At 52.3% G+C, this 12,902-nt stretch overlaps 1 protein-coding gene across 1 annotated transcript; it reads right to left on the reverse strand.

The window, feature by feature from the left end:
- Positions 1 to 2,535: 2,535 nt before the first annotated feature.
- LOC149808889 (CMP-sialic acid transporter 1-like) lies at positions 2,536 to 4,765 on the reverse strand. The gene is made up of 3 exons (XM_089995115.1): positions 4,214 to 4,765; positions 3,380 to 3,623; positions 2,536 to 2,876 (listed from the first exon to the last, which is right to left on the reverse strand). Exons 1-3 carry the CDS (start codon positions 4,763 to 4,765, stop codon positions 2,536 to 2,538), a joined length of 1,137 nt encoding a protein of 378 aa, XP_089851241.1.
- Between the last annotated feature and the right edge of the window lie 8,137 nt (positions 4,766 to 12,902).

Genomic DNA, 12,902 nt, shown 5'->3' on the forward strand with positions numbered 1-12,902 from the left:
CCATGCCGCATCCGACCCTGCGGCCAGAGGACTTCAGCCATGCGGGTGTCCACGAGCACTTTGGCTACTGGCTCCATGAGGGCCTATCGCACTGCAACACCATGGTACCAATGCATACGTTCTGCGACAACAGGGCAAGAATTAATGCTGTGCAACACCATTCAAAGCGCTTGAGCAGCGTCAGAGAAGCCATCGTCGGAACGGGAGACAAGACAACAACAGGCGGGACAACATGTGTGCGGTACGCATGTGGCAGCCGCTGGGCATCCACCCGTCTCGTGCAGCGGATTAGGAGGAAGGAAGTGACCATGTGGTGGTGCTTAAACTGTAATAATACCAACAAATGGGGGGTCACGGTCATGCTTTTGGACTAGCCGCCAAGTTTATGTAGAGAAAATTTGTGAATCATCAGGTATGTACACGATAAGAATATCCAAAATATCATGCCCCCAGCGTACACGCCCGGTTGATATTGTTATGGTAGGGTTGGGGGCACTTGCACGGGGGTCGCGCATGGCAATGGTAAGAATCGGCCAGTGTGCTTTGCGTGGGGCCTCCAAGTACCGGATGGTGCCGTTTGGGCAACAGCCATGTAAATGACACTGTTTGGGATTGCGGTATCTGCATCGGCATGTGGTTCTTCGCCGGGAGGGGGTGGTCGCTCACATCGCGGCAGCCACCGGCGCTTCAGAATCAGCGACAAGCAGCCCATCACGCCACTCGTGGGGGCGTGCAAGCCACGGGTGGTCTGGATGCAGATGTGACTTGGGCATCTGTGGACGCGATGCCGAGAACGGACGTGCGCTGCCCGATTGTTTGAGGCAATGGGTTATCTTGATCCATCAATGGAACGCATGCAGGCATCCGAGCATGTGAACGGTGATGTTGCTTAACAGTGTAAACATGCAAGGCTTGCAACAGCAACATAGAGAAGACTCGTCCTTATGCACAAGCCACGTCATAATGCATAAGAGGCCATCTATCTGACACTATCTACCGGTAGAGATAAAAGCTGGTCATTGATCCTTGGTATTTGTGATTGGTTCATGATTCAGGGGGAAGCCGACGCCTGAGATCATCCCGATGTCGGGCGGCGATCATGGATGGACCACACATCCATGCGGCAGCGCGTGAAACATGAATTTGTGACACGACTTTGCATTGAAATTTTGTACGCCTGCCCTCAGGCATTGGCGCCATTGGTTGTTTGAGTCATAGTCTTGGACACATGCGAACGCCAGAGGCGCCACTGGCGTTGGCTTGCTTTGTCAGCATTGCTATAGGATAGCTCACAATGATGTGTGGAAATGGCTGAATGGTTGTACTGAGAAACTCACTCGCAGGCTGTGCCATACATCAAGGGTCATACGCTTGTTGCCTTGGGGCTTTGGACTTGGCGTGAGCCGCATGTGAGCAAAGCGTGACGTGGTGCGACATTGGCATACCTAAGGATGGATCTGCTCGGGACATCTGCTCAACCTGTGGTTGGAGGCCAGACACAATCATGTCACAATGGCCTTTGACAATCCCACCTGTCACCTTTGAATCCAGCCACAAGCAGGCCTGTCAATTTCCCTATGCAGTTGCCAATGTCCATGTGGATGCGGTAGTGTTGTAAAAAGATACATCATCATCAGTTGAGGTCAGGTCAGGTTATGGTAAGTCAGGCTGGTCCAGGTACGCTTGCCTCAGGTGGTGGTAATGATAACACGGATTCCCAAGTAGTTCTTGGAGTTGCCAATGTCCATGTGGATGCGGTAGTGTTGTAAAAAGATACATCATCATCAGTTGAACCACCATGTAGACTCCGGCCTGGCAGTGCTAGGAGGACTGGAGACATTCATTCCAAGGGCACGCAAACAGCGCTAGCAAACAGTGAACGAGGCTTGGGTGGGTGGAACAGTGCCACTTGCAAAGGTACATCTGTCAGACGCCTCTAGACCAAACAAGCTTTGTTCCACCCACCCACATGACTGTTCTCACCACAAAACGCAAAAACCCAGCAAAGAACTACTCAGAAGCGCACCTGTCCTTATCACAACAGCACATTGGCGAACATACAGGTCCTACTGTCGATATAGTCAATATGGCTCAGGCACATCATGAAATACTGTTAACATGATTCCCAAGTAGTCCTTGGAGTTGCCCACGTCCATGTGGATGCGGTTGTGTTGTAAAAAAGATACAAGATGCATCAGCACATCACATAGATAACGGCAGGAAATAGTCCACAAGCAGCAAGATACATCATCATCATGACATGCCATGGAAAGGCTGCTGGCATCCTTGTTGGCATCCACAACTTTCGTGAACAAAATAGATCGACCGTGAATACGTAGTCAGTGACTTTTTGGCAGTGTCTTGACATGGACATCTCACCTGTGAATTTTTAACGTCTGCAGCCATGTACCCTCAGAACTGTGCTAGTGGACTCGTTACAATTGCTGTGCACACATACTTCTCATCGATGAACAATCAGCCACACCATGGTTAGCTGTAAGGGCAAGCAGAGCACAAAGGGTTGCAGGTCGGCTGTCATTCGCCTGTCTTAAACCCACGCGCTTCAGGATCTTGCAACAGTGGCTGTTTGGCCGGAGCCTGGGGCATTAACACGTCGGTTATCTTCATGTAGTAAAGCTGCAACGAGCAGCATGCTGTGATTATCCCCAGCATCAACTGCAACGACAGAGTGGTCCCGAAGAACATGACGGAGAAGGCCATCGTCACCAGCATCGCCATCGACGTCGCAAACACCTTCATGATGGAGTCTGCATACTTCATGATCCAAGACACTAGCAACCCTGACAGTGCCAAGTTCAGTGCCACTAACACGGTAGCGTAGTTGTAGCCTTTGAACATGTGCAGGGGCCAGAAACCTGCAAGGCAGAGCCCAGTACTTGAGGTATGTCGAGCAACATGTAATGCCGTCCCCCTCAACAGACACCGGCGTTTCACCAGACCCAGCAATTTGCGGGTCGCGATGCCTGAAAATGCATGAATGAAGAGTACCAGTTTCAAGCATGTCTAGTGATCAAAAGGCATCGGGTAGTCTGTTGGGAGCAAACGAAGGTCAGTGCTGTGCAGGAAACGCCGCGCTTTTGACCCCAACATTTGGTCACTCTTTGGGTTCAAACTTACATTAATTGATTGGGGATGTCATAATATTGAAGTGGATGGCACACGGTCCCAATGGGCCTCTACAGACGGACAGAGTGCTACAACTCACAGTGAAGCAACACCAGCCTTGCACTCGCAAAGCGATGCCTTCCAGTGACTGGGACAGTCATGTCGCCTTCAACAAACTGCCGTACAGAAGTAGTGGAACAAGTGATTGATTAGGGTCGATCCCACAGGGCGTCTTGAAGGCGGGGATGCATACCACCTTGCAAGTTGTTCTGAAAACTGTTGTATGTGAGGCCAGCTGCATTGAAGATGATACCATAAAAGTAGAGCTGCATGTTTTGCCAGTAAAGGCAGTCATTGTTCTTCTTCATGACGTACTCGGTGTAGACCCCAGCAAAGCCTGACAAAAATGCTGAGATGATGCCGAACATGTAGCCCATCGGCGGCGCTGAGAAGGCGGCCAGTTGTGAGGAGCCTTCAGTCACGCATCGGCTGCTTATCTGAATGCAAGCACGCAGGGTCAATTTCTGCGTTGATGATACAACGGCAGGCACTGGCCTTGGGCTGTCCCAGCTTTTGATATGATGGCACCTTGTCTGCTCATCTGCTATATATGTCTCCCTGCTGACTAGAATCGTGCTAAACATTGAATGCGTTGCTTATGCAGCGGTCCATGCAACGACATATGATGAACACACGTTGTCTTGGTATTCTTGGCCATCCTGCATGGTACACACGTTGTCCACTCCATCAATGATGGCACGTTTTTGAGAGTGTGGCAATGACAGGGTTCGTTTCTCAAAGAGATTTGCGATGCCCGTCTTGTTTGTATATGAACAGTATGGAGGGGTTTTCCGGGAATTTCTATCCCGAATGCACGTATGGCACTGTACATGTCGTCAAGATTGGCCTCAGAGCCGATGTAGCACAGCTAGGCACGCTCCACTGCGAGCTGCGGCATTGAGCAGATGAAGGCGAGCCAACTTCACCACCAACCGAAATGAAAATCTAACTTGACTCACTTTTATATCGTTCACGGTGTCACATGATCTTTCGATGCACGGTCAGGCCATAGAGTATTGCAGCGCACCTGCGACGTGGTCGCCCCAGTCGTGAGAAGCAGCAACGCTGTCCACTGCAGAGGGGTGAGCTGGCGGCCGAGGAAAAAACGAAAAAGGATTCCTGTAGTAACTATTTTCAGATTTCCGAGGATCTGGTACGTAGCGGGGTCCACAAATTTGAGCGTGAAGAACTGCACGTTGTTGTGCACAAAGTAGATAATCGAAGGCACGATGTAGAGCGCGGAGGTCTTCAGATCCTTTGTCATCAGCACTCGTCCAGGATTTCTTCTAAGTTCTGATGACAACAGATACGTCGATATTACGAACTTGATGCACTCGGACACGAACGGTACTGTCGCAAAATTGTACTGGTAGCCACCATCCACCTTTGACAACGCGGTTAAGAGGCCCTGAGAGCTCGTTGCCAGCGTCAATGCCAAGGCAACAAACGCTGTGAAAAGCGTCACCGTTGGAGATGTTGCCGGCTGCATGCTCTCAACAGCTGTGTTCATGGGTGCTCGAGGGAACGAGGCTGGTGAGAGCGCACTCAAAGTTGTTTGGCCCCGCTGGCTAATGGACATATCTACACGGTGTTCGCTACCAATATAAATGCACAAAGAAGTGTCGAGCTGTGCAAGCTAGAGTATTCGTTGTCAAAACTCTGTGCAACGAAGGCTGCAGCTGGAATGGCTCTTTGACATTCAACATCAAGTGCACTACATTGCTGCGGTCATACGCAGTCACATGATCATCATCGTATACTCATAGGCGACATGATTAGGCAAGGATGATTAGCTATCCTTCCTTGGCATTCCAGCGATGTGAAACATTCAGAACAATTATGTCGAGGCACTAGATATCTGCCAAGAGCTCAAGCTTCAATTCAAACTCCGCGTTCCGCTGGAGACTGTTCAGGTCTGCGGATTCGTTCTTATATGGAAACGAAATGTCATTCTCCTGTCAGTCTACCGTATGGACGTGGCATAGGCAGAAGCTCGTCGAGCGCTGCCCAAACGTACAGTCGTCTTGACGCTTGACGCCAATCTACAACAGCGTTGCAGGATGCACCATTGCGCCTGGCGACAAGGGCGTAGGCTTCCCGTTGTGGGACTGCGGCGCTTGCTGGCAGCGTTGCTCAAGTAGCTCCAAGGTCTGCGCCACCTCAATTGCAGTAGGACGAGAAGAGGGGTCGTCTTGTATGCAAGCAAGGATGAGGTCACAGACCTGCTCAATGACGGGGCAAGGCAGTCCCCGGAGCTGCGCAGCAGCATCTGCTTCCTCCAAGACATGCTTGAGCGAGTTCAACATCGTCTTGTACTCCTGCATCTGCTGCATCGCCCAGAACCGGGTGAAACCCAACCCCTTGTCCTTGCTTGCCAACGGGGGTGACAGAGTCAACATGCTCCAGAGCACGACCCCGAACGAGTAAACATCACTGGCCGGCTCATGCGTTCCACGAGACAAGGGGTTGCCCTCCATGCATTCCGGAGCCATCCAATCAGGCGAATGCATCGGAATTGATCGTGCAACAGCTTCGCGACCGCGACTCGGCGCACTGAGGCCGAAGTCAATCAGACGACTGCTCCACGCATGGCTGAACTCCACCTGGACCGTTTCCTCGTCTCCAGACTTCACAGGCGACCACCAAGAGATCCAATCGGAGACCGCATCACGGCTTGAAGCATCGGTGAGCATGATGTTGTATGTGGTCAGGTCCCGATGCAAGATGCCGACTTCATGGCACGCAGCAAGCGCGTGTGCAATCTCCCTCGCGATGCGGAACCGTGTGGTCCAGGAGTTAATGAATAGCAGCACCATTGCCTCCAACGGGGTGGCGCACACGGAGTTGACTAGCACGTAGTTGCGCTCCAATCGCTCCCCGCGCGTGACAAAGCCGAGACGGCAGTGTCTGTTTTCAAACACGTCGAGCGCTTTCGTGATGAAGTCCTGCAGCGAGCCGTGCAAGCACATCTCCATCACGATCCCCACGTGCTGCACGTCTTGGATGCATCGATCGTTCACGGCGAGCGCTTGCTGCGTGTTGAGCGCCTTTCTCAGGTCATGGCCCATGCGTTCGAACAACGTGATCCCCAACAGCCGAACGATGTTGGGGTGGTTCAGCTTTTGCAGCGAGTACACCTCACGGAGCATCATGGTCAGCTTCTCTGTCTTCGTGTAGCTGGCATCGCGCTTCAGAAGCCCTTGCGACCCTGACTCTGGGGCGTCGTCTGCTAGCTTGATCCATTTGACCGCTGTGTCTGTGGGGCCAAACTTATGCATCCACACCGAGCCCATTGACTTCTGGCCCAGCTGCTTGACCACGTCGCACACCACCAACTGCACATGCTAGCAGTGTGAGTACACGAGCAACTTTCCTTGTTTGACCAATGCGAAGTTGTGAAAAGCGCAAGTGAGCAACAGATTACCTTTCTTCTTGGAACGGCCTTATTTCCTGCTTTCAGAGAATACCTGCCTTGCCAGCTACATGATGTAGGTGAGCGGCATGGCTGTACTATTGTTTGTCAAGAATGCTGAGGGATCTTCGACATCCACACTTCTCTATGCTGTGTTTGAGAGCAACTATTATGTGAATTGACAACACCCTTCAGCTGAGCAAGCGCTGAACAGGAGCTGTGGACAAGCGAGACGCTGCACATTGAACACTCAGCAGGATTAGGTGTACTTTCTTGTGATGTAAGGCAAAACACCAGCGAAGTGCTGCATGGGCATCGACATAACCATGCAAGGTTTTGCAGCGAGCATGGATTGAGCTCGGTCAAAAGCGAGTTGTCGTGGCAAGTTTAAGAACGAAAGACGTACTTCCACAACCGGATGATGCTCATGGGCAAGTGTCTGGGCATTCAGGTCATCGTGGGCAAGGAGCGACTGCAGCTTCGCGACCAGAGCTGTCAGGCGCACGAAGTTTGATGTCATGCCAGAGGCAGGGGACATTGACTGCCACATGTGAAAAGGGTCGCTGTTGCTTTGAATCGTGGCATGGCCCTCGCTTGAGTGCGTCCACGCGTCCAGGTTGCGCTTTGCGTCCCTCTGCTGGATGAGAGTGTCATGTGCCAGGTTGATGTACTGTTGTAATAGCTCACAAACCTGCACAAGCATATTCTTTTTTAGTTGCCAGCTCCATGACATTCACCACACTTCCAACCCCTGCTGAGAATCAACATTGCATCTCTAGACTGCACGGGACGCAGGTCAGCAAAAGTGAGTGTGCACGCCTGCTCGGCAAAACAAGGGCCTCCCTCTCTACCTGACGAGACCGCATATCGAGATAAAGACTGTCAATAGTTTGCATCTAAGCCGTGTATCAACAACAAGCCATCATTCTCGCTGCCGACATGCAGACAACTTGATGCATGCATTGACAAGTGTGGCATGCTGTCAGCTGGTCGCTTCATCGTGGTCGTCTGGCTAAATAGGCTGGGCTGGGCAACCTCTGTGGGGGATCATGACAACGAGCGAGCACAATCCATCGCGCAAACAGCAACGTGCTCCAGAAGAGGTCAATGGAAGAGAGCGTTGTCTGGTAGCCAATCGTGTCTCGTAGCCAAGGGTTGAGCAACTTGGCAGCTTCCGAGGGAGTTTGAATGACATGGCGTAAGTGTGCACTTGTACATGGGCAGGGTCAGGTTGGCATGTTGGGAGCTCGTCAAAAACGGCAAGATGTTCGGTCCTCAGGCAATTAGCTTGTCATGCTGCATGAATGAAGCCGTACCTAAACGCACAGTCGGGGTGCACCCTTGATGTGACACAGTGTTGATGTGATATAGTGTGAGTGACAGCGTAGGACGGTGCAATAGCACATGTCGCCTTGGCTGAACTTGAATGTGCAAATGCAACACACCTGAGGGTCTGCCAAGGTTGCTACTCGAATGTAACAATGCAACACACCTGAGGGTCCGCCAAGGTGGCTGCCACATCCTCGCTGATACCTGTCCTATCTCCGCAGTTGCTGCTGGTCTTTCGCATACTGGTCCCGAGAGGCGGATCTCCACAAGGCCTAATCACATCCTCAGGGCTATCTGTGCAGCTGGCAGTGACATTGGCAAGCACTGCTGGCTCAACTTCTGCCAGGGCAGCCACCGGTGAGCTATCTGTCCTGTTGGGAGGAACATCCGCCAGCATGGACTGTGCCACCTGTAACAGCAAGACGATTGCCTTTTCACCAATGCTGTGCAGCTCTGCGGCAAGCGTTGTCTGTAACGACGCAACCTCGAAGCCCGACAGCCACAAAGGGACCAAATCCCACTTAGAACCGGACTTGCCAGGCGTGCTTTGCAGCATGGTGGCTATTTCAGCCTTTGTGCTGCTATGTGCGCTGCCAGCGTGGGGCAGGCTGTGGTGTGTGATGTCCTCCTGAGGCAGGGGATTTGCTGACTGGTGTACACTGTCGCTCTCCACCTTGCAATGCATGCTCCTTGAGCACTCCAGTGAGCTCATGAACGTATCGTCAAGCGTGCCTTGAGAGTTCCCACATGCTTTGTCCAGGCTCTGCAACCGAGCAACGTTAGCGTCAGAAATGGTGAAACTTGTAGGCTCATCATGCATTACGATGCTTGCCGCCCATGCTTGAGGGGCACAAATGAGATGTATTATGCATATTCCTTGGTTTTCCAGAAGCATTTTCACCGCATGATTTCAGCATCACGTGGTCCTGTCGTCATGCTTCAAGGAAGCATGCTCGAGCAGCAACGGCTTTCCACATTGTGGCATTCATGCCACGCTTGTTTGTCTATCAGCTGTCCGCTTCTCCTTGTGCATCTTGTGCATGGCTGCGAGTCTGGCTTCGGTCCCAACCCATTCCCTTTCACAGTCAAGTGGCGGTTTCCTTTGCTTTCGTGAGTGCATCATGACACCGTTGGATCAGTCACCATACTCGGACTGCTTCGTGGCCTGATCGAGATAGGCATAGATACTGATGAGGCTATGGAGCTTCCGGAGATGTATCGCGCCCTGAGCTTGGCCATTAGATACGGTACCACCAGTGCTAGGCCAGCATGGGTATCGACCCCCGTTTTCGTCCCGACAATCTATGCCTTTTCGGGCATCTGGACCCAAATTTCACAGGATCTGGCAAAGCACTGGACACCACCAACGATATTTTGGCGTTCGATTGGCATTCTCTTGAGGTCGCCATGCCCCCTGTGCCAAATTGGATAGGTCCCTCAACACACTATCTATATGGCTGGATGTAGGCTTGCTTGACGTGCTTCCAGTGTCCAAGGAAACTACAATGGGCCCACAATTACAAACGACGTGCGCTCACTCGAAGAGCTGTCTCCACGTTTCTGAAAGTGCAAGCTAGGTACAAGTCATAAGCATGTTCTGCCGTCACTGGCTCCCTCAAATATTCATGGGTAGAGAGGCTTTTCAGAGCACGAGATGCACGCCACGCTGATGGTGACTTGAACTTGCCATGTTATGTATCCGCTGGGATATGAGCAAACATATCATGGGAGTAAGGCACCTTATAGGAGGGTTCCTTTAGCAGGGAGGGGTTCTGGGCGACTGCTGCAGCCATCAACACAGACGACTGGGAGTGGAACTCTATTGGCTTGACACGGAGAGTCCCAGACGGCATCAAGAATGAAGCGCTCCCTTGAGAGATTTCGAACGAGGGGCGAGAAAGGTAGGCATGGCCTGGGGTGCCATGCGAGCTTGTCGACTGCGTCCACACCTCAAATCGGCCCCCAGGCTGCGAGGTTGACATATCTGACAGGGGGCTGTCAAAGCGCGTGGACATGAACTTTGCCAAGGGTGTGGATGAGTCATGTAGCGATCCAGGGAACGCGGGGATCGATGCACTCGAGGTCATCTCAACCGAGTCGTCGGACGTGTGCAATGGCAAGGAGTCCGAGCTCGAGAAGGCATCTTTCAACTTTGTTTGATCCCGGGAGAAGATTCTCTTCAGCCCTGTCCACTTTTTCCCGAGCAACTGCACCAGCAGCCACGATCCACGAGGGCTCTTTATGTCTGACTTGAGACCTCAGGTCATTGCCCATTGCGTGCCAAAATACGGAAGAAATATAAACCATTGGTTGCATTGGTGTTCCATCACACGCACAGATGCAACACCATGAATCTTTGTTCTGAGCGTCTTGGATGCAGCTCTGCAACCAGTATCCCACATCCCTTGCTACCGTATACAGGGCCGTGAAGGCCATTTATCACAGCTGACGTTATACTAACTGGATACAAGGGCAATAGTATCCTGCTTCTGTCTGGCCCGGCAATTCTATTGTCGGATGATGCTCAGGATGCAAGGACTGCATCTATGTGACCATGCCGCAGCCCACGAATGGTAACTGCACAAGTCCCCAAATAATCCTGATCAAATCCGATGGAATGTCCGCTCCTCCACAATGCTGATCGGCTGCAGGCAATCACCGTCTCGTTCACACTCGCCTGCACATTTGGCAGCACAATGACTGTCTCGTTCACATTCGCCTGCAATCGGCAGCACACACAGCCGTACCTTTTTCCAGACAGCTCTGTTCGCCTTCCCAAGATCTCCTCGGCTTGTGCTCCCGGAAGCAGCAGCGTCTTCAACCAAGAGCAGAGCGTGGGGCATTTTCGACACCCAGGGGCAATTCGGTCCATGGAAATTCCCAGCAGCGTCCGTGCGAGCCGCCGTTGCTTTGTCTGCATGGTGTGGCCTGTGGAGCTCTTGAGCAGGGAAATGAGGTCGCCTTTCCGCAAAACCGAGGGACCCTATGAGGCTAACCAACCTGCAGACAGCCGTCGAGTGGCATGCAAGATCTTCTCCTCCGCTGACAAATGCGGGCCACCAGGCCACATCACAGCACCCTTAGGTGAAATCATTGCACCTAAGGAGCCACTGGAATGGCACTGCACTGCGCATTGCTTTCTTTCCTGCTACTGCATGGCATCCTGCGCGAGAGGTTAGCACACGCTCTTTGGCTAGGGCTCACCATGCAGCACACGAACCCATCATTCAACCACGAGAGGCGAGGAAAGGAGCAGAACATTGTCATGACACAAGACCTTTCGCAGCAGGGTTCACGACGTGGTGAGCATATTGAGTCTGATGATGATGATGAAATATCGGCCCCAGGCCCAAGTGGCTGGACGTACGAACACATCAAAGCTGCTGCCCAAGGCATCGACTCTGCCCGCGGAACCATCCTCCGTCTTCTGAACGCCGTAGTCGGCGGCAGGCTACCACACCTGCCGGAACTCTTGGACAGCACGCTCATTGGTCTGGAAAAGCCAAACAACCGCGGCCTCCGTCCGATCGCAATCTGGTTAGGGACAAAGTATCAATCCGCTGACCCCAACGGCTATGCCTTCAGCCCACTGTCGCATGAAACTTTCGGGCGCATGGGGAACGGGGCTATGGAGCTGCTCAATTCTCTAGCGACAACAGCGAGCGCTGGAGGGGATGTTATCAAGGCGGGATTTTTCACAGACGCGCTTCGTGAAGTCAGTATCGGCCTTTGTAGGGGCAATGGTGTGATGTATCGGCGCTCTCTTCAAGTTCTGGCTCGTGCGAGCGGCCGCGCGTTCATGACAGGCTTGCCTGTCCCGACCGCTGACGTTCAATGAGCAGTATTGTTTCGAATGTGTTGATGTGGTTGTTTTCGGCCTAAGCCGTAGCTCTTGCTCTTTCTCTGTGCGATGTAATGATGAAATATTCCGACCGCTGACGTCAATGAGCTTTATCACTTCAAATGTGCTGTATTTGTTGCTCATTGACTTTGACTATTTCCTGCCGTTGTCTATGTGATGTAATGATGACATATTACGTCCCGACCACTGACATTCAACGAGCTGTATTGTTCTGAACGTTATTAATAAAATGGTTGCTTGCTGACTATTTCCTGCCATTATCTGTGTGATGTAGTGATGATGTATCTTTCTACCACACTACCTCGATTACATGGACAACTTCAAAACGGCTTGGGTCTGAGGGCGCAGCAAACCTGATGCCTGCTGCTTGGACTTGCAAGGCAACTTGAATGAGGTTCGTGTCCTGCCTGATGAGGCGAGCTGCCACGTGTTGGTCCCAGAGTGCGAGGGACACCATTTCTTGGGCAAGGTGGCTGTCCACCGCAAGAGTAATGGACCGGATCATGTAGAGCAGATACCCGGACACGGCAAGGCAGTGGTAAATGCCAATGCTTGCCAGGAACGAAGCAAAGGGCGACTGGCTGTTTTCTAGCATGGCTCTCCACAAGTCTTCCTCGCTCGCGTTCCTCTGGTGCCTGCCAAACATGACGGCGACGGACGAGACCATTGTAAGAAGAGCCACAGCAATATAGTCGGAGCCCTGAGAGACAAAGGGCGGCCCCAACCGGTCTCCCATGCCTGGGGTCAAGAGCACGCCAACCAGCACATTGGTCGCAAGGTACTGCGCTTCAAGCAACCGTCCAACCTGCAGTGTTTCAGGCATTTCATGTTCTCGCTGATAGCATGCTTTGCATCGCCTGCTGTTGTGTACTCTCTGCTGCGAAAACCAGGCAGCACGGTGCGTTACTGATAGTGTAGTCTGCAAACAACTCACCGACATGGGCAGCAGGCTTGCACATTCATCTCCCAGTGAGCTGTGAGCAGTGCTTTGTCAGATATGGGGTTTGACCACCATTTCTGCCACAGTAGTCATGCGTTTCCGGGATATAGACCCACAAAGCAAACTGCCTGGCGAGCACTGGCTGTGAGTCCGAGTCTTGCTAGCTGTCCGGT

The sequence above is a fragment of the Nuphar pumila genome, unplaced genomic scaffold (assembly GCF_984573655.1).
Source record: "Nuphar pumila unplaced genomic scaffold, dmNupPumi1.hap1.1 HAP1_SCAFFOLD_2059, whole genome shotgun sequence".
Taxonomy (NCBI): Eukaryota; Viridiplantae; Streptophyta; class Magnoliopsida; order Nymphaeales; family Nymphaeaceae; genus Nuphar; species Nuphar pumila.